Source organism: Cervus canadensis, chromosome 22 (genome assembly GCF_019320065.1).
Source record: "Cervus canadensis isolate Bull #8, Minnesota chromosome 22, ASM1932006v1, whole genome shotgun sequence".
Classification (NCBI taxonomy): Eukaryota; Metazoa; Chordata; class Mammalia; order Artiodactyla; family Cervidae; genus Cervus; species Cervus canadensis.
In genome coordinates this window covers 1673776-1698914 of record NC_057407.1, presented here as the reverse complement: position 1 = coordinate 1698914, position 25139 = coordinate 1673776, and the positions used below count along the sequence as shown (strand labels likewise).

Genomic DNA, 25139 nt, shown 5'->3' with positions numbered 1-25139 from the left:
TGGTTGAGTCAAGATTCATTGGTTTATTAAACAGACATTCCCTGGAAGCCTGCCACGGGCTCTGGTGGGAGCCCACCTTCGGAAGGGGAGGTAGCTTCCACCAGGTCCTGGAGGGGCAGTGAGCCGGGCAGAGGACTGGGGTTCCTAAGAACTGAGTGCAAGCCTGGTTTCTGACAGTGCTAGGCAGCCCTGGAGAAGGCAGTCTCCCTCTCTGGGCCTCTCTCCCAACTCCAAGCATGAGCCTTGATCTAGGGCTTTCCAGATGGAGCCCGGTCTGGGCCCCCTTCCCCACCCTACCCCCAACCAAGCAACCTCAGCCAGCTGCTCTGCATACCAGGGACCCTGAGAAAGTTCACTCTGCCGTGAACCGGGCAGAGGGGTTTGAACTCATGGGCCAAGGGGTGGTCGGTGGTGTGCACACCATCCACCAGACCCAGGCTCAGGTGTGTGGAGCCTTGGGGAGAGGCCCTAACCTGGCCTGCCGTCATTCAGCTGGCACCTGCTGCCTCCGGCCCTGAGCAGGGGCTGGTGTCTCTCCCAGGGGGCAGGTGGGCCCACCCCTCCTAAGAAGGGACTGAGTCCACTCCTCACCCCCCTCACAGTAGCTGTCAGGCCTTCTGAGCGTCGGGGAGGGCCAGCCGGCCTGGGTCCAGGGAGCTTCACGCCCACCTCCCCACCACCCATTTCACGGAGGAGAAAGCGGAGGCCTGAGACGGAGGTGAGCGGTCCCTTGTCCAGTCGGGCCCCGCTGGCCCTCGGGCCGGGGCGGGGGGCAGGCGGCCGGGACCTCACTGCCACTGTCCCCGCAGCCCTCCAGCCCGATGCCCGCGTGGATGGCGCTGCTGTTGCTCTGGGCGGCCGCCGAGGCCTCCGAGGACTGCCCGGCCGCCTGCGCCTGCCGCGCGCTGAACACCATGGGGCTGCAGGTGGACTGCAGCGGCCGCGGGCTCGAGGCGCTCCCCGCCCTGCCGGCGCCCACGCGCCAGCTCCTGCTGACCAACAACAGCCTGCGGACCGTGCCCCCCGGCGCCTTCGACCACCTGCCGCAGCTGCAGGACCTGGACCTGGCGCACAACCCCTGGCGCTGCGACTGCGGGCTCGTCTACCTGCGCCTCTGGCTGGAGGACCGCGCGCCCGAGCAGCTGCGGCGCCTGCGCTGCGCCGGCCCCGCCCACGCCGCGGGCCGCGCGCCCGCCCAGCTCAGCGGCTCCGAGCTGGGCGGCTGCGGCTGGAGTCTGCGCGAGTCCTGGGCCCACCCGGGGCCCTGGTGGGACGCGGCGCTGGTCGTCGTGGCCGCTCTGGGCCTGGCTCTCCTGGTGAGCCTGCTGTGCACCGTCCCGGTGCCCCGGGCCAGCCCCCGGTAGCTCAGAAGAAACCCGCCGCCCAGCCAGCCCTTACCCAGGCTCGGAGATGCTTCCCTCTTAGCGTCCTGCAAACCCGCGCCCCTGTGTTCGGACAGACGCTGATCCGGGCTCCCCTATCCCCCAAGTTCCTAGTAAAATGGCTGGGTCCACCTCCACCTCCCGCCCTCCAAATACCCGCAATCCCACCGTCTCTGGACACCCCAGGGCCCTTTCCCAGGTCCCACCCGGTTCTCACGCCCTCCTTGCTCGGGCACCCTCGCCCCACACGGGCCACGTGACAGCACACACTCTGGGATGGATGCTTGAAGCACGTGTCCCCCATCGGAGGAAACCAGGGCTCCGACAGAGGCTGCCTCGTCCAAGGTCAGAACCAGCCCAGGCTGAATGGGGTGTGAGTGGAGGCCCATGTGGCCCCCAGTGTGTCTCAGAGGGGAGCCAGGGCAGGCAGGGGCAGCGTGGCTCGGCAGCCATGCCCTCTGGCCAGCAAGGGCCGCCAGGGGTCTCTGGGCGTGTGGCCGCTGGGCCATCTCCAAGTTTCAAGCAAGAGAACCAATCTGGGCACGGATGGCTCGTTAGAGAAAGGTTTAATGGTTTAGGAATGTGTACACTCTGGCTCTGATAAGTCTCCATAAAGGCAACTTTTTTCCATGTTTTAAAAAATAGATTTGCTATAAAGATTCATATATTCATAAATAGGCAATGAGAAAAATTTCCAAATGCAACAGCATCCTTGGGCTCAGGCCCTCCCCAGCCCCAATCTGATGCAGGCTCCGGGGTCCCTGAGGCCCCAGCTCCGCTGCCTTCCCTGGAGAAGTAACTGAATTCAATATGAATTAGGAGCTTCCTCCAGCTCCGGGCCGGCTGGGGCCTGTGTCCTTGGGGTCAATCCCCACCCTGCTTCTCGGACAGGGACCCACCGCTCTGGCTCGGGGGTCCCTGGCCTGCCAGCCCTCCTCCCGTGAATATAAACCCCACCATCCCCTGGTCCTCCTTCAGCCCAGACCACAGACCACCTCCTCCGCGGGGGTGGCTGGCGGCTGGGACACTTCCTCTCCTGCAACCCCGAGGGGTGGGGGGTGGGGGGACCCCACCTGCTCCCGATCTTGGGTAATTTATAAACAAAGGAAGTGATTGCACTGTTGGGAAGAGGCAGGCCCTGCCGTCTCAGACACTTCCCCATTAACTCTCATCCAAGTCCAGGGCCTTCTGACAGAGGCCCAGGGCCCAGAGGCAGTGAGGGCCCCGCCTGCCGGGCACCCCCGAGCAGGCCCCCAGCAGCATGCCCAGGCCGCACCTGGAGCACCGGCATGGGCGTCCGAGGACCGGGAACCTCGCAGGAACGCATTCTCACCGTGGGCTGTGACTGACACAAGGGCGGGGCGGGGGAGCGGGGCTAGCGGGGGGCGGGGAGGGGTCCGCCTGCAGAGGCTGCTCCTGGGGCAGACGTGAGGGTGGACCGCGTCCCAGGGTGCCGGGGGCCGAAGGTGTCGGGAGGGGGAAGGACCTTTCACAGCGCCCCTGACATCAGCGGTGGGGGGGATGCGGGGGTGTCCGCCTGCAGCGGAAGCTCAGGCCAAGGAGCTCAGGGAGGCGTCCGGGGAGGGAGGGCCGCCCAGCAGAGTGGCCCGCTCTGGGCGGAGGGGGCAGCAGGGATGTGGCAGTGGGGTGGGGAAAGAAAGCCGGGAGCCCGAGGCGACCCCGTGTTCCAGGCTGCAGCGGGCACGGCCCGCGGCGCCAGACAGCTGTCCCCCTGGGTGGTCCCTGCAGCCCAGGCTCCCTCCCTCCCCAAGGCCTGCGAGGCAGCCCTGGGCCCGGGCTCAGCACCTGTGCTTCCTGGAACTGGGCTGCCCCGCCTGCCCCCGGAGCGGAGCAGCTGCCCTCTGCAAGGCAGCCTTCTCTCTCCGCCCGAACATCAGCCCTGAGCAGAGCGGTCCTGGGGTTGGAGGACCTCTGCCCTTGGCCTGAGGGGCCCTTCTGAGACCTCAGCGCAGGCGCTTTCTCTGGCACAGGCCGAGGGACCAGGCCCCACCCAGCAGCGGGACAGAGGAGGGAAGTGGGCAGCCTTCTCACTCCCAGTTCCCAGCCCACCCGGCTGATAGTGGGCTGACCCCCCAGGGAAGACCCCTGCCAGCAGCTCCCGGCCTGACCGAGCCAGTATCCGTTCCTCAGGGACCAGAGCCGGCAGCCTGACCGCAGAGAGGACACGCTTGGCAGGAGGGAGGGGGGAGGGGCTGGGGGCCGCCAGGGGAGACCACTCGCCCCCCAGCCCAGGGGACGGTGCTCCTCCCGAGGGCCCCGCTGTCGCTCTGACCTCAGCCCCAGCCGAAGGCCACGAGGGTGCTGGGCCCAGACCCCGGGCGGCTGGGCCCTTTCCCTAAGCTAGACTGGCAGGGCAGAGCCGCTGGTGCTCTGACTGTGGCAGTGGGCATCTCCGCAGAGGGTGAGCCGAGGTGGCCTCCACTCGCCCCTGAAATGCCCGTCCCCCCACCTCGCGCCTGCTCCCCCGACCTGCTGAGAGCCAGAGCTAGAGGAGCCTCGGCTTCAGTAGCCTGAGTGGAGACGCTCCGGCCCCCAGGCCAGCGGCTGGGTTCTGTGCCCCCACTGGTCCTGGGGGCATGGGAGAGGCGGGGCCCGCTGGGGAGGAGCCGGCCAGAGCCGGGTGAGGGCTGGCAGTGAGGGAGGGAAGGAGGCCCGGAGGCCCTGGGCCGAGCTCAGGCCGTCGCCCCTGGTCCGCGGCCGCACAGGAGGCCCTGGGAGGACCCGGGGCTGCTGCCAGGTGCAGCAGCCTCGGGGTGACACGGGCCAAACCAGGAAGCGCAGAGCTGGGGGGACGCCCGCCAGGGTCCACACCCGGACTCGGGCCACCAGGCCTCCCCTGCCTCTTCCCTCGCGGAGGCTGGCACTGCCGTCGCACGCCCAGGCCTGCGGACGGTGACCCGGCCTCCCCCGCGGGCGCCCCGTCAGCAGCCGCAGCCCCAGCTCTCTGCGACGTCCTTGCTGTCCAGCTGGATGTGGTCGGCGCCCTTCTCGCTGAGCCGCGGGCCGCCGTGCCGCACGACCAGCTCGGTGGCCACCCTCACGAAGGCCTCCTCCACGTTGCTCGAGTCCTTGGCCGACGTCTCGATGGCGCACAGGATGTCGTAGTGTTTCGCCAGGCCCTGCGCCTCCGCCAGCGGCACCTCCCGCAGCTCCCCGAGGTCCGACTTGTTCCCTGCGGGCAAGCGGGGGCAGCAGTGAGGCACATGAGCCTGGGGCTCCATCTCGATTTTAATTCCCTTACCCCATCCTTGGGGCTCAATGGTAAAGAATCTGCCTGCAATGAGAGGCCCGGGTTCGATCCCTGGGCTGGGAAGATCCCCTGGAGAAGGGAAAGGCTCCCCACTCCAGTGTTCTTGCCTGGAGAATGCCATGGACAGAGGGGCCTGGCGGGCTATGGTCCATGAGGTCTCAAAGAATCAGACACAACAGAGCAACTATCGCTTTCACTACTCCCTCATCTAACCTCTTCCTTCTCTGTGCCAGAGGCTTGTCTATTTTACTGAATTTTCTCTACGAAATAGAAACAGCAGAGTTGGGCAAAGAGAATGGGGGCCCTTAGAGCTGGAAACAGCCGCGGGTAGAGACCCCGGCTTCCAGCCGCCTGCTGTGTGACCCTGGGGTGACTCAGTCCGTCTCTGAGACTCGGCCTGCCCACCGGGACGCCGCCTTCTGCAGAGCAGGAGGACACGGTGAGCTGGCCCCTGGCAGGCCCTCCGTCAACTCTGTGACCCCGTGGACTGCAGCCCGCCAGGCCCCTCTGTCCGTGGGATGCTCCAGGCAAGAGCACTGGCGTGGGTTGCCTCCTCCAGGGGATCTCCCCGACCCAGGGATGGAACCCAGGCCTCCCTCGCTGCAGACAGATTGTCTACTGCGGGCATGGAGTCAAAGAAATCTGGTCTTGCTTTTTTTTTTTTTGATAAAATCTTGTTATTATGTTTATTATTAACCCTCTTCTATTTTAGAGGGGGATTTTTTAATTCTCTGTAAGATCATGGGTTTTGATGATTTTGCTCTTCTGATAAGAACAGTGTAGACCACAGCTGCTCTGAGAGCACACCTCGGCTTCTCCTCTGAGGTATAAGGGGATTCGTTATATTTTAGGTAATCTGGTCAGCTGCTCCTTGGCCCACTTTATGCCAGACTTTTTTAATGCATCTTGGAGAAGGAAAGGGCAACCCCCTCCAGTATTCTCGCTTGGAAAATCCCATGGACAGAGGAGCCTCATAGGCTCCAGTCCGTGGGGTCGCAAGGGTTGGACACGACTTAGCGACTAAAGCAAGTGACTGACTTCATAATGTGATCATGGGGACAACGACAACGAGAGGCATCATAAAGCTCTAGGGAACTCCCTGGCGGGCCAGTGGTCAGGGCTCAGCACTTTCACTGCTGGGGCCAGGGTTCAGCTCCAGGTCGGGGAACTAAGATCCTCCAAGCTGCGTGGTATGGCCGAAAAACACACACAGACGCCTTGAAGAAAAGACCTACGACTCATTTGGGAACTGTAAACAGTGTGGCAGCCAGTTTCCGGGGCGGGGGGAGGGGGGGCGCTTACTTGGCTCCTGATTTCAACAGACTGGAAAGAAAAGCACATACGACATTTATGGCCTGACCCAGATTGGCTAGCTCACTATGTTAGGAGAGGTCAGTACTTTTCAGACGTGAAAACAGCACCATTATCATATGTTTTAAAGCACGTGTATCTTGTAGCTCTGTGCTACAACACCCAGAAGTGAAATGGGTGTGTTGGGTCTGCCCCAGAGGACCGTGCGGGGCAGGGACAGAGGGCTGAGACGACTGCGGACGGGACTTGCGGGTGGACCTGTGGTGTCTGCTGACCTGGGCTCGTCCTGCTAGCCCCTTCTCCTGCTTGTGTGAGACGCTCTGCGGGGAAGGTTTTGTTCTAAGTCCCGGATGAAAGGGAGGCATCCGGGCAGGTGGGGAGGGCTCCCTTCCGGCCAGGGGGTGGGGAACCGTCTAGCCCAGAGCACCCACGCTCCAGCCCAGGCCCATCTGTACAAGCCCGCTAAGAGCCAGCCTGAGGCCTGTGACAAGGGCCCCGGGGCACACGAGTGAGCCACAGCTTCCTGAGTCCAGGTCTGGGAAGCTGATGCAGGAAGAAAAGGCAGAAGGGGGTCAAAGTGCGCCCTGCAGCAGTGCTTCACGGTGGGCTCGCCACCGTCACCTGGAACCTGCTAGAAACACACTCACGGGCCCACCTGGACCTCCCAGTCAGACGCCCGGGGGGTGTCCGACTTCAGAGAGGCCTGGAGGTGGACAGATGCCCACCCAGACCTCCCAGTCAGACGCCTGGGGGGTGTCCGACTTCAGAGAGGCCTGGAGGTGGACAGACACGTGAGATGCCCCTCTGCAGCGGACGACAGAGCCAGCCCCTGAATCATGGCCAGCCTCCTTCACGTGCTCAGGGGCTGCGTGGATTAGGGAGAAATTACTTCTTATTTCTCAGCCCGACCCTGACACAGGAGAAGCGGGCAGGGTTCTGAGAAGACGCCAGACGAAGAGGGAACCAGCGTCGGCCAGGGTGCGGCCACATGGTGACTGCCTCCAGGCCCCGCCCCTGGTTCCCGCTTTGGGATATGCAACTTTACAGGTGACCAGCAGCAACTGCGCCTTCGAGATCACGTTCAGGTCCTGGCTCTGCGCCGGCCTGGCCAAGCCCCGCCCACCCTCCGTTCACAAAGGAGACGGACAGACGGCCGTGCGGCCGGCCTCACCGATGAGCAGCTGCACGATGTTGGAGCCCGCGTACTTGCGCACGTCCTCGATCCAGTGCGGCACCGACAGGAAGGAGCTCCTCTTGGTGATGTCGTAGGCCAGGATGGCCCCGTTGGCGCTGCGGTAGTAACTCTGCGTGATGGTGCGGAAGCGCTCCTGGCCGGCCGTGTCCCAGATCTGCAGCTGGAGGAACAGGGGCCCCGTGAACCTGGGGGTGCAGGGGACCGCAAGGCCGGGCCCCCAGCCCCACACCCAAAGCGCTGCTTCTGCAGGGCAGACCACCAGCAGGTACCAGACAGGACAGGCCGGGAGGTGGACAGGGTGCAGAGGCCTCCTGACCTCTTGGAAGGCAGCTCCGCGGCCTGAGCAGGACGGGGGGACCAAGGAGCGTCCCCGGGGGCGAAAGGGTGGGCTCCGCACGGAGGCAGGACGTGTGCTGGACCCACGCCACGCCCTCTCTGCCCTGGACACCGGGCTTGCTGTGGGGCCACGTCCAGCGCCTCCCCCACTGTGGGGAGGCCCCCAGCCCTGAGGCTCTCTGCTCGGCCTCAGCGGGGCCGGGGAAGAGGCCGACACTGGGGTGGGGGGCTGGGGGAGGCAATGGGCAGAGTCTGCTCCTGGAGCCTCGGTCATCAGCTGACCCAGCCTGTTAACCCCAATCCCAACTGTAACCGCAACGCCCCTCCTGTGCAGGTCCTCGCTGCCCCAGCACCCCGCAGCGCTGCGGGACAGGGGCCCACGTGGCAAGATCATCTCTGGCTCCCAGCAGGAGCGGCGGGCTGGTAGGAGGGAGCCCAGGGCGGGGGTCTTCCCTGTTGCACAAACCACAGGCCCCGGGCCCCGAGGAACACACCGGCTCTGGTCCTTCCCGAGCCGCAGGCCATCCGCTCTCCTCCGCAGGCACAGGCACGCTGGGGCCTCTCTGCCGGGTTCTCAAGGTGTGTCCCAGGCAGGGCAGACCCCGAGGCCTGGTACAGCCCTGCGGGCAGCGCCCCTAGCCCGGGCACTATGCAATGACCACCTCGTCCTGGCCCCACGAGGGTTGTCTGATAGCTGACGCGCCTGCTCTGGGCCGCGACTCGCCAAACCAGACCCCCCGTCCGAGACTGGCTGTGTGCTCCGCAGGGTGAGGGGCTCCAGGAAGCAGACCCCAGGCACAGCTCACGTGGGGGTGAAGCAAAAGGCAGGACCCTCAGCACCACGCCAGCCCAGGACCCAGATGGTCAAGGACTCCCCTCCATACCCCAGAGGGGAGCACAGATCACAAAGACAGAGGCCAAGCAGACATGGGAAAGGCAACCTGGGCAAAAGAGACCCGGCAGAGTGTCTCACAATCTCAGAAGCAATCAGCAGTGTTTTCATTAGAAAAGATCCATGAAACGGTAAGAGAACACCTTTATTTTCAGTAGACGGAGCATTTGGAAAGGAAAATAAGAGCTCTTGAAAGTTAAAAATATTAATGAAAAATGTGACGTAAGGGTTGGAAGACAAACCAGAAGAACTCCTTCCAAGTAAAGGAAAAACAAAAAAAATGCAAAGAGATGGAAAAGAGAGAAAAGAAATTGTGGAAGCGCCTAGATAGTCCACCATTAAGATAGTAAGAGGTTTGGGGGGAATAAAAAAGAACAGTAAATTCAAAAAAATACTTCAAGAAATCTCCTCAGAACTGATTGAAAGGGCCCCCCGCGCAGACACGGTGGAGGAAGACAGACCCACACAAACTCCTGGCTGCGGGAACTCCGCGACCCTTACAGTTAAGGGAAGAAAAAGAAAGGAAGGAAAAATGGGTCTCGAGGTTTTGCACAAAAGAGCCACATCCCATTAGACATTCAATCAAACAATGCTTAGAATTATGGAGGGAGATGACCTCCAGCCCAGAATTCTCCCCTAATCCCTACGAGTCAAGTGCGATGGTTTAACAAAGGCGTTTTCAGACACAGAAAATTTACCTGCCACCCTTTCTCAGGAAGCTGCTGAAACCAACCAGAATGAAGAAAACGGGGACCCAGCAAACAGAGGACTGAACACAAAAGAAAGAGAGGTGGAGGGCCCCCACGGCGGGAGGGAGCTCCCCAGGGCCCCCAGTGCGGGCAGGGTCACTAGTGGCAGACGAAGCCCACTCCCTAGACAACCGGCAGACGGAGAAAATGCAGAGGCTGGTTCTCGGGCCATAAACAGCAAGCAATACAAGTCCACGACCCCTGAAAGAAGCGAAGCTCACGGAGCCGGCCTTGACCACCAGGGAACCTTCGCGGGGCTGTCCTGGCGGCTGACTGGCCGCAGGACAGGGGTGAGCGTCCAAGCAGAACACGGTGGTCCTGCTGAGCCGGGGAGGCAGAGCGCAGTGCCGAGCGGCTGACGTCACTGGGATGAAGAGTGATGCGGGGGTGGGAACCCAGAGCCTGTGTCGGGGGAGGGGCGTCCCTGGGGGGTCCTGGCCCGCGGCCCCGTGCACCGGCTCTAACCAGACAGCGGTTCCTCCAGGGGTAAAAACAGACCAGACGTGGAGGCTGAGCCGTGCTGGGGGGCCTTCCGACACAGCCACGGGGAGGCGGCCACCTTGGCCCCTCGGAGTGACCGAGGTATGAAGCTGAGACGTCAGGAAGCCTGCAGCCGACGTGAGGACCACGGCGAGAGGCTGGCCTTCTGACGCCTGCCCAACAAAGCCTAAAGCTAAGCTCGAGGTTTGGAGGCCAAATTCCACCAAGGTAAGAGGCTAGAGAAATACCATCGGGCTTGCACCGTCGGCCCTAACCAAAGACAAGGCCAGACCCACGTTCTAGGTGATCAGCCAGTCGCTGAGTTGACTACAAGGACCAGAATCCGTGCTCTTCAAAAGAAGATGACACAACCCAGAGTTAAACAAGGTGTAAACCAGTATCTCTAACATACAGTAAAAAAAATTACTAAATGTGCAAAAATAAATAAATCATAAGGGAGACTGGACTCCCTAAAGAGAAGAGTGGTCAATATAAATTGAGGCCAAAATGGACTCAGTATTGGGTTGGGTACACAAAGAATTAAAGCCATTATTTTCGGTGTAATCCGAGAATTAAAGGAAAATGTCAGTCTGAGTGGGCAAACAGGGGGTTTCAGTACAGAAATGAACTATTTTACAAAATATTTGTAAAAACATATTTTAAAAGGGTCAAAATTCTAGAACTTAAAAGTACAGTAAGTGAAGTGGAAAATTCATCTGCTGAATGTAATAGCAGGATGGACACAAAAGAGAATCAGTGGGCTTGAAGAAATATCAACAGAAACTACTTACTCTGAAGAGCAAAGAGAAAAAAAAATGGAAGAAAAATGAACAGAATATTGACCAAGATAAAATGATATGTTGGGCCATAAGATAAGCCTCAATAAATCTCCAAAGACTGTATTCTCATAGAATATTCCTCTAAGCACAAACAATCTAAAACAGAAATCAACAACGGTCTGGGACAGACTTCTTCCAGAAGATGGAACTGAGAGGAAGCGAGACAGTGAGGAGAAAAATCACACAGTGTGTTGGACAGATGAGGGGAGGAGAGTCGCGCCAATGAGGGGAGAGTCTGGAGCTGAATTAGTTTACCAAACAGACACCCAAGCCAAAACAAGACGATCGGGGCTGCCAGGGAGAGCTCGTGAACCCGGGAAGCAGAAAATCATCACGGCACAGTCCACACGCCTCACGGCCTAGCCCTGAACGGCTCCTACCAATTAAAGTGCGTGCACTCAGTCGTTCCAGCAAGCACCGAGCAGACACCTGCCCTCTGCCCTAGGTGCCACTGGAAGCAGACGCAGATTCCTGTGGTCAAGCCTGCCGTCTCGTGCAGGAGACAGACGCTGTTGCTTACACAGAAATACAGAATGTAAACAAAACAGTTATTATAAAATGAGTAATAAAATAATCAGTATGCCAGACAGTGATAAGAGGGAAAGAAGGAGGGGAAGAAGTCATGAAATGCGATGAGGAATGGCCTTTTAGGGAGGAAAGCCCTCATTGAGATAGCTGTTGAGTCAAGATCTGAAGAAAGTTAGCTAGCTGTGCGGATGCCTGGGAGACACGCATTCCAGGGAGAGCGCCGTGAGTGCAAAGGCCCTGAGGCGGGGGCATGACTGGTGTGAGAAGCAAGAACATCAGTGTCTGGAGCAGAGTGAAGAGGGAGGGAAAACGGCATGACTGAGAAGCGTGAGGGGGCTGGCGTGTGCGGAGCAAGGACTCTGGCCTTCCCTGCGGGTCAGGGGACAGCCAGCGGCTCTGAAGGCAATCAGACCTGCTTTTTAACAAGATCACTCTGATTACTGCATGGAGGCAGATCAGAGGAGAGCACGGATATGGGACGTCCCTAGTGGTCCAGGGGTTAGGAATTTGGGGCTTTCACTGCCAACGGTCCGGGTTCGATCCCTGGTTGGGCCACCAAGGTCCCACAAGCATCTGTGCAGCTCAGATGAAGAGAGAGAGAGGGAACAGGGATGGGGGACAGCTGGGAGGTCGTGGCCATAATTCGGGTAGCAGTGAAGGTAGGGAGAAGTGGTCAATTTGGGATATACTGTGAGAAGAGAACTGAAAGGAACTTAATGCTGATGTAATCAACGCTGCCACACGCCTCTACCGGGAGGATGCAAAGTGTGTGTGTGTGTGTGTGTGTGTGTGTGTGTGTGAGTGTGTGAGATGGGGCAAGGTCTGTGCTGGGAGTTAAAGCCTTGTGTCCCAAAGCAGGAAGTCAATAGAAGACGCCTGTGCGTGGGGGAGGAGGGGCAGCAACAGAAGCGAGAGGGAGACGAGCCGGAAGTGATCAGAGACCTTTTCGTAAGAAGCCTTTGGAAGCATCACATGCAGGTATGACTGACGACAATTACAAATGAGTGAAAAACCAGCACAACCAGCTACAGGTCACAGGATCTGGGTCAGCCCACTCGTGAAACCTGGGCAGGGCTGGAGGAGGTATTTTTGGAAAGTAGGTCCTTCCCGCCGTGGTGATCTTGCCATCCTAGTTCTCCGCGTCAGAGCCGCGGGAGGGAAGAGCCAGGTCAGGACGCAGCAGGGCCAGCCCCGCCCTCCCCAGCTTGGAGTCTCAGGCTTCGGCATCAGAAAAGGTGCCCCGAGGCTCTGCAGTGGGATGGCGGAGGCGCCCGATCCATCACTGGGCCCCAGTGCCCTCGGCGCTCCAGGAGCTGGGAGAAGCCAGGCCCAGAGTGCCCTGCCCTCCAGACAGCGAAGTACAGCCCGTCAGGCCGGCCCCGGGGGGGCTGTCAGAAGGGTTATGGGTCTGAGCCACCAGGTGGCCTGAGGCCAGACGAGACGCGCCTCCTGGATGCAGCGCGGGGGTACCTGGGGGGGCGTGTGGGGGACATCACACGGGGCCTCGGGGGCGTGGGCAGAGACCCCAGCTCCATGGCTCAGAGGACACGGGCGGCTCTGCGGGTGCAGCAGCCGGCCAGGGGAGGCATCTCAGCCTCGCACTGAGTCTAGGCCCGTCCGCCCAGCCCTCCGCAGGGCCCAGCACGAAGGCACTCTGGGAGCGGGGCCCCCTCTGCCTTGGCAGCTCCTGCCCCTTCACGGGGGTCACCCACCGGGCGGGCGCCAGGCTCGCTGCAGACGATGGGCTGGACCTGCCTGGCACCCGGTCCGCTGCCCACGCAGCACCACCAGGGAGCCAGATGAACCCGGTGAAGGCCCTGCAGGCCCTCCACCCCCGAGGGCACCCCAGCCTCCCCATCGCCCGCAGGCTGTGCCCACCTGGCGTGTCTGTGCCCCACTGGCCCTAACGCCCGCAGCATCCGCCCGCGTCCAGATCCCCGCCTGAAACGCTCCTCTCCAGACCCTCGCCACCCACCCTGCGCCCCGCACCCCCTCCTCAGCGTCTCCACCGCCGGCCTGACACCGGCACGCAGCCCTCCGCCTCGGTCTCTGGCCCTCCTGCACGTGGGTCTCCTGGGGGCCGGCGCCGTGTCTGCCTGGCTTCTTGCGTGTGCCCAGCACCTGGCATGCAGAAGGTGCTGGGTAAACACAGCCCGTCGGCTGAGGGGCACCTGGCTGCCCTTCGAGCCTCGCCCCCTCCAGCAGCCCAGCTCCCAGCCGGGTCGTTTGCATCCTCACGACCGCGGAGTTTCACTACTCAGAGTGCAGAGCTGGAGGGAGTTTCACTACTCAGAGTGCAGAGCTGGAGCTAAGCTACCGAGAAGCACCTGCCGAGCTGAGCTGAAACCACCCGCCGGGCACCCCCACCCGCCGGGCACCCCCACCCGCCGGGCGTCCTCCACCTGCGCTCACTGGACGGATGGACCAACGCCTCGGGCTGCGAGTCACAGTGAGTCCCCCTCCCCACCCTCCCCACCCTCCCAGCCAGGCTCTCTCGTCTCCCAGCTGACTTCGGGGGACTTCTCTGGGTTGCTGATACCCGGAGTGAAGGCCAGAGGCATCTCCGAGGCACAGAGGGTTGGAGTGAGGCCGGCTCAGGATGGAAGACAGCCCCGGGCGGGGGAGTTGCCCACTCCAGGTCACCAGGGGCCAGTCAGGCGAGTCTCAAACAGGCAGGTGGGGAATTCAAGGGAAAGGACAGCCTCAAGGTGAGGGATCAGCCTATTTTCCCTTCAAAGCACCACCTCTAAGGACTCCCGGTTCCCACTGTCCCTCTGGGCCCGCACTCCCGTGATGAGAATTATCATTGTCATATTTCCTTTTCCAGGAGAGACTGCATTCACCTTGACCTTTGGTGAACTCCTACCGAACCTTCTGGGCCCCGGTTCAGGGTCCCCTGGTCAGCGGAGCTCCCCCTGGGCCCCCCACCGAGCGGACCTGTCTTCTCCACGGTCCTCAGCCCTCTGCTCTGGACTCTGTAACAGCACACAACACGGAGGATGCTGACTGCCCCAAATTCGGGTGCCCCTGGGGGCCAGGCAGGGACCGTGAAATGCAGTAAGATGACTGAAAAGGATACCCTGCCTAACGCACATTCAATAAAAGAGTCAGCAAATTCCCACTGTGCAGGCCAAACGAAATGGGCCTCACGGCGGACGAACAGGACAGGGCTGAGTGCGCGGGCTCCTGTTTGCCAGTCTGCCCCTCGCCACCGAGAACGGGCTCTGGAGAGGACGGACCCGTCTCATCCCTCTAACCTGGCACAGAGCTGGCGCCCGGCCGGGAAGGAAGCCCTCTGCGGGCAGGTCCTGTGGTCAGGCCGGCGGGCCAGGTGCTGCCCTCCAGGGAGGCTCCCCACGAGCTGCGGGGGGACGTCAGCTCCACCTGCGAGGTTACAGAAACCTAAGAGTAAAATCAGCTGCACCGGAGCCCGTGTCCAGCGCCGTCCCTCCCGGTGGACACGCAGGGGGCTCTATCCCGACAGGCTTTCCCCTGCAGGACGAGGCGGGCAGGGGGAAGTTCCTTGCTGCTTCACAGCGGAAGGCGACCTTGGAAAAATTAGTTCTCAAGCCAAAACTCTGAAAACTGGTCAGACGGACCCAAACGCGAGTCCCCGCGCTGCTGGCCGTGGCGTCTCGGGCCGCTGGGGGCCTGAGCCAGGGGGTGGTCTGCAGGCCCCTCCCCAGCCGGCCGCTGTCCTTCTCCTACCTCAGTCCCCAAGGCAGAACTCGGCCCCGGCTCGAAAACAGGCCTCAGCCCAGAGCAGGTGCACGGCCAGGAGCTCGTGGCCTCGAGGAAGACGGGGACTTCCCTGGTGGCCCAGAGGCTGGGACTCCACGACCTCAGCGCAGGCGGCCCAGGTTCCATCTCTGGTCAGGGAACTAGGCCCACGGGCCACACTAAGAGTTTGCATGCTGCAGCTAAAGACCCCACACGCCGCAACTAAGTCCTGGTGCGGCCAAATAAATTTTAAAAAGCAAAAGGAACCCCTCAGTGATCTGGTCCAGCCTCCTCACACAGGGGCCCAGGGAACTGACTTGGGCACCGGAAGTGATCCGCCCACCATCTGCCAGAGGCCGCCTCTGCAGGCCTCGGGGATGAACCTTGTCCCCTACACACGGCGACTGCCCTCGTGTCCTCGTGAGGGCCCAGCCTGCCGAGAGCCAGGACTCTGCTTTTCCAGTCGGGCCTCTTCTGGGACCAAAGGCCTCCTGACGGCACGGGAGGCTCCGCTCCAGTGGCTTCTGACCCTCCAGGGTCATCAGACCCACCCCGTGACCCAACATCAGGAGACACGGGCACGGTTTCCCCAGGAGACCACTTCAAGCGGGGCCGATCCTGGAGACACGCCTAAGTCCCCGGTTGCTGCCTTTTACACAAGCTGTGTGCAGAGTCACACACCTGGTCCACGGCTACTCTGGCCTCTGCCCGGGGCAGCAGAGGAGGCCAGCGAGGCCAGGCAGGGAGGTGACAAGTCTGTGACGCAGAGATGGGCCTGGCTCACTGCCCGCAAAGCAGGCTGAGAGGCCCCTGACTCCCAGCACTGGCTCGGTTCTGCTGCTGCGCGTTCAACACGACAGCATCTCGCAGGCCGTGCTAGAAGGCAGGCACGTTCTTCTGTCCACACTGGCCATGGGCGCCCCTTCTCCCAGCTCATCTGAATTCACCAGGATTGGTTTAACAAGCAGAAGGCATCAGGATGTCGACGTGACACCGCTGATCAAAATCTAAGAAAACGTAAAACGCAAGTGATGCGCGGCGGCCTAGATGTTCCACTGGTCCCAAAGCTTTCTGTGGTGCTGAGTGTCTTTGGCAGCGGTACGGGGCGTGCAAACAGCAATGAGGAGAAGGTGCCAGACGAGCTTCTGGTTCAGGCCTGCCCACACGGCCTTCGTCTCCCCGTCTGCGAAATGGGGTCTCACAGGGCGGCAAGGACCACGTGGAGCAGAGCATGAGAACAGAGGTGGGCGCTGGGGAGATGGGGGCGGGGGAGGAGGGCTGCCGGGCACCCCACGATCCCTCACGCCCAGAGCCTCTGAAGAGAACCAGCTCTGCGAGGGTCACACGGGGCGAGGGGAGCAGAGAAGACCCGGATGGGCTGAAACCACGCCTCACAGCTGACCCAAGCCGGCCTGAGCTCCCACCACTGACGCTCTGCTCTGCGTTGGGTCCTTCAGCTCTGGGGTGACCAGGGAACAGACCAGGCAGCAAAGCCCCCTTTCTGGCGTCTCCCCACCACACCTGCTGCCTCAGGACTGGTGGACCCCTGGGAGGCAAGGTCACTCTGCCTTGAGGGTGGCCGTCACAGCGCCCGGAACACACTTCCTCAGACCACCAGCAGGGCCCAGAACTCCTCTCTTACCCAACGGTCCTTTTGCTATTTGTGATCAAAATTACCAAAGTCAGACTAATTTTATCCAAATAGGAAAAAGCACGTGAGCAAGGCCAGACCACTGGCGGGAAGGGCTGAGGAAGCAAACTTCAAACAGAAGCCTGTGCCTTCCACCCCAGCCCTGCCCCTCGCAGATCAGGACTGCTGCCAGGCTCAAGGTCCTAAGCGTGGGGCCCGGGGCCCCGGGGCAGAGACTGAGCTCCGCGGTGCACGCGGACAGTGACCCCGGCAGAGCCCAATACAGGGGCACAGCCCCCCGGGGCTGGCCCGCCTGCGCATCCCCGGTGAGGTGCAGACCGGTTTACATAACAGGCCTCTGTGTCGTCCCAGATAAGCTGGGAGAGCGGCGCTCGGGCTGCGTCCGGGATTTAGAACCGGCCGAGATCTCCTGGGGGATGTGAGGTGGGGGGGCCAGGCTGGTTAAGAAATAGTCTTAATAATAATCCCTACGGAGGAAAATGCTAACAATAGCAACAAGAATATAATCCCTCATGTTCGGAGTTCCTTGGTTTATCCACAACAGCACCTTCAGGATAGACAAGAGACGGGCTACCCTGCCTGCCTTCTTAAAGGGGGACAGAAATGGAAGAGAGTTTTTAACTGCATAGCCTTTTATGTCTATGGAATTCTGACCCATGGGGATGGATTATCCAAAGACACACAAGGGGAATTTTTAACTATGTTGAGTGGGTTCATTGTTGTCCAGCACCCCTGACAGGTAGGCAGAGCGAGTCGTCCTGTTTCAGGAAGGAGGAGGCCCAGGGCTCCAAGCAGGGCATTGAACTGGCCAGGGCTGGGAAGAGGCTGAACGGAGCCAGACGAGAGACCCAGACCTCCAGACCCTCACTGCTTAGAGGCCTGCAGCCCCCAGAGCCCCCCTCCAGGCTCAGCATGCAGGCTGGGGCCTGGTGAATGCATCCATGGCCAGAGCCTCCCCCGAGCAGAGCGCTCCAGGAGCCCTGGGCGCTGCTGTTCTGTTAGCTGACAACACCCTGGGAAGTCCTCGGGGTTTCAGCTTCAGCCCTCGTTCCTAAAAATCTCGGACGTGCCCAAGTCCACACGCTACTCTCCAAGTGTGGTGGCCACAACTGCCTCTTCACTAGTCACTAACACGCGGAATCTCGGGGGCATCGTCATGGACTCAGAAGGGCTGAGGGGCAGTCAAGTGTAAAAGTGGGCGCTGGACTTGGAGCCAGGGAGATCCTGGGCCCAAAGCCTGGTTCTGCCACTGATGTGTGTGGGGCCTTGGATGTGCTGGTCACTTCCCTTATTTTGGCCTCAGCTTCCTCCCATTAAATAAAAACTAAGGACCACGCATGTAGCGAGAATTGTACACCTAACACTGTGGCAGTGTGGGGCACGCAGGGCAGACTGGATCCACGAACAAGGCAAGGTCAAGTCCTGGTAAGTGATGTGAACATACCCTTGAACTTACCCTGCAGTGGGGTGGAGGGCCTCGGAGGTCAGGAAAGGCCTCTCTGAAGAGGCGCCCGCGGCAACGGCAACCGAATGATGAAGCAGCTGTTACACGGAGATCTGGGGGCAGAATGTGGGCAGGCGGGACAGCAGATGCAAAAGGCCTGAGGCAGGCATGTTGGAGGGACCGAGAGGGTTAGTGAGGCTGGAGAGTTTGTTTGAGACAGGGAGATGACGTGGGCGAGGCAGACAGAGGCCCAGCCCTCTCGGAAAGGAGCTGGGATGGCATTATGGTTGCAAGAGGAAGTGACTATTGAAATAAAGGGATTGAATTCAATCTGTGATGGTCCTGACTTTCTATTTCTTGGAAAGCAGAACTCTTTATCCAAATAAAGACAAGTAGAACCTAAATATAAAACTAGACACAAGTACTAGCATTGCTCTACTGGGTGAGAAAAGAGTTAAGGCCCTTCTGACCCGGCAGCCTCTTGGCCTCCCCGCTTCAGCCCACAGCACCCCAAACATTGCAGCCCAGAGGAGCTAGAAGAGCACTGGGTGACCTCTCTCTGAGGCTCCTTGAGTGCTAACGAGAGCCGGCCAGCACAGGTGAGGCAGCCTAGGAGATCACACTGGATACTCGCTGGACCCCAGACAGGCCTGGGAAGGTTTTAAACTAAATCTCTGATGTGGATGAGCCTTCTGCAGAAACAACCATGAAATCTGGCTCGTCAAGGGTTTCAGTTAAAGTCACACTGCTGAAACCAGAGAGAAAACGGATGGGCAGCTGCCAGGGCCCAGGGTCGGGGAGGATGCTGACACAAAGGGACACCCGGGAACGTTCTAGGTGGATGGGAGGAATCGGCCCCCCGTACGTGCTGGTGCTGCTGACGGCTGCCCGCATTTGTCAAGATCACAGACCTGGGCACCCGAAGGGAGGGAAGCTTGCTGTGTGTAAGCAGAACTTCGATAAACTTTTGATTTTTTTTTTTAAAGTCACATGGCTTGAAGACACCCCAAAGATATCTATGGGTGAGGAGAAAGGACCAGCTGAGTCCAAGAGCCCAGAATCCAGGAATCGGAAGACTCTCTCCCCGCCGCCAACCCCCACCTCCCAGATTCGGGTCACAGTCTTCAGTGCTGAGGCTTCAGGTTTCTCTGGCTGCAAAATGTAAATAATTGCCTATTTTTACATTGCCTGTTTTTACAACATGCTTTCCCACTGCACGCAAACGGAAGCAGCAGTCGAGTGTATGGGAAAGACCCCAATGCGGTGGAGTCAGAAACACTGGAAGAAAACTTCCTTGTCTGTTGCCTCCCAGCTGTGTGCCTGGGGAGGCCCGGCCCGTGTGAGGTGGGGCTGAGCACCAGGGCACATCTGTGCAACTGCTGGTACACCGCAGGCTCTGGGGAGGGTCAGCCGCCGTGACCCAAGGGGGGCTGCCTTGCCTACACCGCTTCCCCATCCCAGACCCACACCCGCTTGCCCCCTGGGAAGAACACCCTGGCGGTGACCAGCAGGAAAGGGAACTGTGGAGCTCTGCCCTGCATTGCACAACCTGCACAGGTACACGGGGCACCCGGGGCCCTGCCCAGGCTGTAATCTCACCAGGTAAACAGGACACCCTGCCCCCCTCCCTGACCACAGTCAGCACGGGATCCTTCACGCCCATCCTTCAGCTGGCCACGTCCCGGGCTGCTGGCGGCGCCTCAAGGCACAACTCATCCCGGACACACTCCACCCAGCCCACAGCTCTTCCCTCCACCTGCCCCACAGGGTGGTCCTGAAGAGTGACTCAGAGCTGCCTGCCACACCTCGTTCTTTTTTCTATCCTAAGGAGATCCATCACACACAAACTCAAAAGACTATTAAAAAAAAAGAAGGGAACCCTGGGGGCAGGGAGTTTCTGCTTTCCCTGTCTCTACTCCAAAGGCTTGCTGAGGGCTTGTAACCGCAGTTGGCTGACTTCTCCATGGTGAGGCAAGCGGGAGGAGACACCCAGAAATCATCCCTATTTTGCAGAAACAAAGAGCTGAGCTTTCTGGCAAAAGGCAACCAGTAGCAGACCCAGGCAGTCCAGCAAAGCCGGGCCCACAGTATGGGGGCTCAACCAGAAAACACGGAGGTAAGGCGGGGAGCCCCTGCCCAGGGCTCCTGGGAGCCAGGCCAGAGCCAGTGGGAACGCAAAACCATGAAAGAGAGGAAAGGATGTCAGTCCGGCGCGGTTCAGCGAAGCTACCAAGCAAGAACAATGGTCTCTCAATCCACCAGGGAGGGCTGACACCCAGGTTAAGAGACTGACGGGCGAATGACAAACGCTAGTCGTCAGACCAACGCCAGGACGCTTGGGCAACTACATCCTGCCGGTTCTGGGGAGCCACCGAAGGAGCCCGGGGCTCGCCCCCACCTTCCGGGCCGAGTTTTCAGTTCCCGTCGGGCGGCAGCTGGGGGAGGGGACCCGGGCCGCCCGGCCGAGTCAAGTTCCACCACCCGGTCCACAAAGACACTGCAGGGAGGCGTGGCCAGGCCGGAAATTCTGACAAAAAAGTTTTGGCCCTCCGGTCCCAGAAGCAACTACTTCCTGCTCCCTCCTAGCCGTGCGGGGTTGAGGGGGGGAGGGTGTCCCTTGCGGCCTGGGGTCCCCACTGAGGGCCGAGCTGGGGGGCTCGACCGCGGTGGGGCAGGGACAAGCCGTCCCGACACCCCCGGGGCCTGTACCCGAGGCTCCCCACCGCCGGGGACCGGAGACTGGAGCAAAGTCCCCGGGAGTGGGGGTGTAGCTCGGAGGGCAGGGCCTTCTCTCCGCACCCCCAAGCACGCACACCCCCACGCCCCGAGGCCCGCGATCTGCGCATGGAGGCCGGCCCCGACGCCAAGGCCCAGGCCTGCTCGGACCAGAGGAAGGGCCCAGCCGCCGCGGAGCGGTCAGGCGCTCGCCGCGGCCCCCGCCGCCGCAGGGGAGACCCTCCAGGGCGGGGGCCGACCCCTAGAGCTGTGGGGGCCCCGGGCCCGGCCTCCCACCTTGACTCGTTGGCCCTGGATCTCCAGCGTCTTCATGGTGAAGTCCACGCCGATGGTGCTGCCCTGGCGCTCGGAGAAGGCGCCGGTCTTAAAGCGCTGCACCACGCACGTCTTGCCCACGCTCGCGTCGCCCACCAGCACCAGCTTGAACAGGAAGTCGTACTGCTCGTCCGGGTCCCCGGGGCCCGGCCCGGCCATGGCGCGGGAGCCCAAAGGCCGGCGCTCCGGGCGCTGGGGCGGCCTGGGCTCGCGCAAGCCGCGGGCCGCCTGGCGACGTGGAAGCGCCGCAACACCTGGGGAAGGGGCGCCGCCGCCCGCCGGCCGCCCCGCCCCGGCCCGCCCCGCCGGCCAGGCCCCGGGGCCGCGACTCCGCCCGGGACGCGCCGGGTCCGGCCCTCCGCGCCGCGCCAGGCCAGTCCGGCCCTGCGGCCCGCGCCGGGCCCCGCCCCCGGCCGGGCTCCGCCCCCTGAGCGGCCCTCGGCCCCGCCCAGCGAGGCCCCGCCCCCAGGCTGGACCCAATCAGAATCCAACCTCAGGCCCGCCCCGGCCGGGCCCCGCCCCCAGCACTGTCCTCGGCCCCGCCCAGTCCCTGAGAGCAGCCCTCGGTAGGTCAGCACCCGGCCCCGCCCCTAAGCCCCCCCCACAGCTCCCCCACACCCGGCGCACCCCCACCGCCTATTGACGCCCAGGGATCTCCTACCTGGGCCGTCCCAAACCCAGTCTGGAGCGGCTTCGAGGGCAGGGGAGGGTCCCCGGGACTGTTGATTCAGCCCTTGGGCCCAGAATGGCCTCCTCCAGAATGGATCCAGCGTGGACACGCTCGGCAGTGTCGCTGCGGGGCTCACAGCAGGGCGGCCGACAGTGCATTTCCCTGTGTTGGAAAAGGGAGAGGCCTGGGACACGCTGCGAAGAGGAAGAGCGAAAAGGGCCCCAAATCCAAGCTGGCTACATAACTGAGAGGAGAACTTGTGGGACCATGTGCTCAAGGTGACCCCCCAGAAAGCTGGGACAGTGGGATTGGGGAGGCCTGTTTGGTGGGGGCTAGTTTTGGGGGAGCCAAAGGGCTGGGGGATCCCAGCGCAAAAGGCTGCGTAGCAGTGGTGGAAAGTGAACAGTGAAAGTTGCTCAGTCGTGTCCGACTCTTTGCGACCCCGTGGACTGTAGCCCACCAGGCTCCTCCGTCCGTGGGATTTTCCAGGCAAGAATACTGGAGTGGGTTGCTGTTTCCTTCTCCAGGAGAGCTTCCCGACCCAGGGATTGAACCGGGGTCTCTCGCATTGTAGGCAGATGTTTTACAGTGGTGGAAGCAGCTGCCCAAATGGGCTGGCTCAGTTGGGAACTTGAGTCCAGTTGAGGGAACTGACCCACCTGATAAGACTTACCTGAGCTGAGGAACGAGGGAGGGTTGTGGGGAGTTCTGTGGAAGGGCAGACCAGCTCCTCAGATGGTCTGGTCCAACAGGGCTCTTCAGAGAAATGAGACCCAATTGTCTATAAGGGGCTTTGTTGTTAGTTGCCCAGTCGTTTCTGACTCTTTGCAACCCCATGGACTGCAACATACCAGGCCTCCCTGTCCTTCACTATCTCCCAGAGTTTGCTCAAACTCATGTCCATTGAGTCGGTGATGCCATCCACCCATCTCATCCCTGTCCCCTTCTCCTCCTGCCTTCAATCTTTCCCAGAATCAGGGTCTTTTCCAGTGAGTCAGTTCTTTGCATCAGATGGCCAAAGTATTGGAGCTTCAGCTTCAGCATCAGTCCTTCCAATGAACACCCAGGACTGATTTCCTTTAGGATTGACTGGTTGGATGTCTTTGCTGTCCATGGGGCTCCTAGATCAAATGGGACCCATTCCCCCAGAGTCTCCACAGTCATCCGGATGGAAAGGAACTGAGAACACTCCTGGCCTTTGTCAGGGCCTCCTACAGAACTCCAAATCCATGGAATTTTACATTTTGGTTAATGCCTGTTATGGGTCAGGTATGCTTCTAAGACTTTGGAATATTTAAGTGAAGAAGGCAGAGAAACATCCATGCCCTCCCCAGCAAACAAGTCCCTCTTGGACTTCCTGTAGCTTACGGAGACCACAGAGAGGAAGTCCACTAGGACGCCCGGACCACCTTCACTGGCTGAGCTGGTAAAAGGGCCCAGGCCAGGAGACGAGGCAGGCCCACAGAGGAGGGGCAAGAGCTACGCACTCCAGTCCCATGGGAGACGCCCAGCGGCACCAGGCAGGCCCCCCAGGTGCCAGGGAGAGCAGGTCTGGGGGCCCCGCTCTGGTGCATCAGGTTGGGGCCACAGGACACAGCCTCTCCCCAGGGCAGAAGCAGGCTGAAGGGCCTGGGACAGAAGGCTTCCACGCACTGGGCTAGCTCCGGCTAGCTCTGGGACACTCACAGCCCCGGGCCCCAGAAAGCAACATCTGCCTTCAGCTGAGTGGCCTCCCACAGCACCAGGTGGAGAGGGGAGAGGGAAAGGTGTGTCCAGGAGACAGGCCAGGCCAAGGTCCTGCCACTGGAGGCAGGGGGAGAGGAAGGAAGGAAGCTGGACAGCTGTGGGTGCCCTGGACATGTGGCTGGCTAGCTGAACTGGCCTTTCCTGGAACTGGTTTGCAGGGGGAGGAACGCTGACCTGGGTATGGATTTTGCCAGAAAACCCAGCCACCATTTGCATTTGTGGTGTGATGGGGCGGTTGTAAAACTGGACTGTCGAGAGGGCTGCATGACCCAGATTTATTAAAATCATTCAGTTGTATGCTAGCAATAGGTTTTTAAGGTCTGTCAAGTATATCTCAGTCATGTTGTTAAAAAAATGCCTGCATTTCCTCTCTTTGGAGGCAAATTCCTGAGTGGCATTTTATCTGAATTATACTCCTTTGAACTGCAGTGATGCAAAAATCTTGATCTCACCTAATGCCCCAAATCTTAGATAAGTAACGCACATCCCCAAAATTTTTCACAATGTGTCAAGAGACTTCGCTGGTGGTTCAATAGTTAAGAATCCATCTTGCAACGCAGGGGAGGCTGGTTCAATGCCTGGTCCGGGAACTAAGATCCCACATGCCACGGAGCAACTAAGTCTGCCTGCTCCAACTACTGCGCCACGCTAGAGGGCCCATGTACAGTAATGAAAGCCCTCACGTGACGCAGCTAAGACTCAATGCAGCAAATCAATCAATAAAAATGTATTTTTTAAAAATGTGTCAGGAATTTAACATTCTTGGGCTTCCCTGGTGGCTCAGCGGTAAAGAGTCTGCCTGTCGATGCAGGAGACACGGGTTTGATCCCTGGTCCAGGAAGATCCCACGTGCTGTGGAGCAACTAGGCGTGTGCTCCACAGCCACTCAGCGCACGCGCCTCAACCGCAGAGCCTGCGCTCCCCACCGCGATGGGAAGCTCGTGCACCGCGACTGCAGACAAGCCGCGGCAGCAACGAAGACCCGCAGAGCCGAAAAGAATTTAATATTCTTAGAAGCGAGCGGAGGGTTGGCGGGATGAACCGGCACTGTGTGTGCCCTGCCACACGGGGGCGCCAGGCTCGCTGGCAGACGGAAGCATCTGTTGTGACCCCCGCGTCCCCGGGTTCAGAACTCCGCCAAGAGGAGAGGCAGCCTCTCTCCCCTTCCTTCCTCCCTTCTTTTCCCACCTTTTCCCGTTTACAGTCACCGCTGTTAAAATATACAGTCTCGAACAACACCATCCGAGTTTTCTTTCATGGGCAGAGACCAGGCTAGGGTTGAAAATGTGCCCCAGATCAGAAATAAAGGTGGAAAAACACCACGAAGACCCGACACCAGCCATGACACCGTCCTCCTAATGCCGAAGCGTGCCTGCTGCAGAACACCAGAAAATAAGAGCTGCAAGAACGCAATAATATGCTGCAGCAGCTGCTGACCGAGGAGCCCTGGGCTGGTGCTGGCTGAGGGCTGGGAGGGCCCCTCAGGGCAGCCCCTGGTGGCCAGGGCAACGTCAGGACAGCCGCTTCGGCCTCACCCCAGGCTGTGCCCCCCGGGGAGAACCGCCCTGGCTTCCTCCCCTCGCAGCTTCTCACGGCCCCCAGTCCCCGCCGAGCGGGCCCGCCAGGCAGACGCCAGGACAAGCTAAACGCTGGGGACCCCCACGCACCTCTCCCCCTGCCCTGCTCCCCTGCCCTGAGGCCCCTCACGGCTGTCTGGCCCCACAGGGGGACCGGGGGCGGGGGGAATAGTTCATCCTTCCAGGACGGAAGCCCAGGCTTGGTGCAGAGAAGAGCCAGGCAGCCCTCAGGGGACCTTCCCTCCACAGGCTGCTCTATTTGTGAGGGAGGGAACCAGATGGTGAGGCAGTGGGTGG

At 60.7% G+C, this 25139-nt stretch overlaps 2 protein-coding genes across 3 annotated transcripts; one reads left to right on the top strand and one right to left on the bottom strand.

The window, feature by feature from the left end:
* The first annotated feature begins 821 nt into the window (after window positions 1-821).
* GP9 (glycoprotein IX platelet) lies at window positions 822-1396 on the top strand. The gene has a single exon (XM_043442464.1). It carries the CDS (start codon window positions 822-824, stop codon window positions 1362-1364), a length of 543 nt encoding a protein of 180 aa, XP_043298399.1. The 3' UTR covers window positions 1365-1396.
* Window positions 1397-1931: 535 nt separating this feature from the next.
* On the bottom strand, window positions 1932-21214 carry RAB43 (RAB43, member RAS oncogene family). 2 transcript variants are annotated; one of them, XM_043442463.1, is made up of 3 exons: window positions 20811-21214; window positions 7136-7313; window positions 1932-4575 (listed from the first exon to the last, which is right to left on the bottom strand). In XM_043442463.1, exons 1-3 carry the CDS (start codon window positions 21006-21008, stop codon window positions 4325-4327), a joined length of 627 nt encoding a protein of 208 aa, XP_043298398.1. In that variant the 5' UTR covers window positions 21009-21214; the 3' UTR covers window positions 1932-4324. The 2 variants fall into 2 exon arrangements, with proteins under 2 accessions (XP_043298398.1, XP_043298397.1); XM_043442462.1 differs by having other exon boundaries at window positions 7136-7319; window positions 20811-21209.
* Between the last annotated feature and the right edge of the window lie 3925 nt (window positions 21215-25139).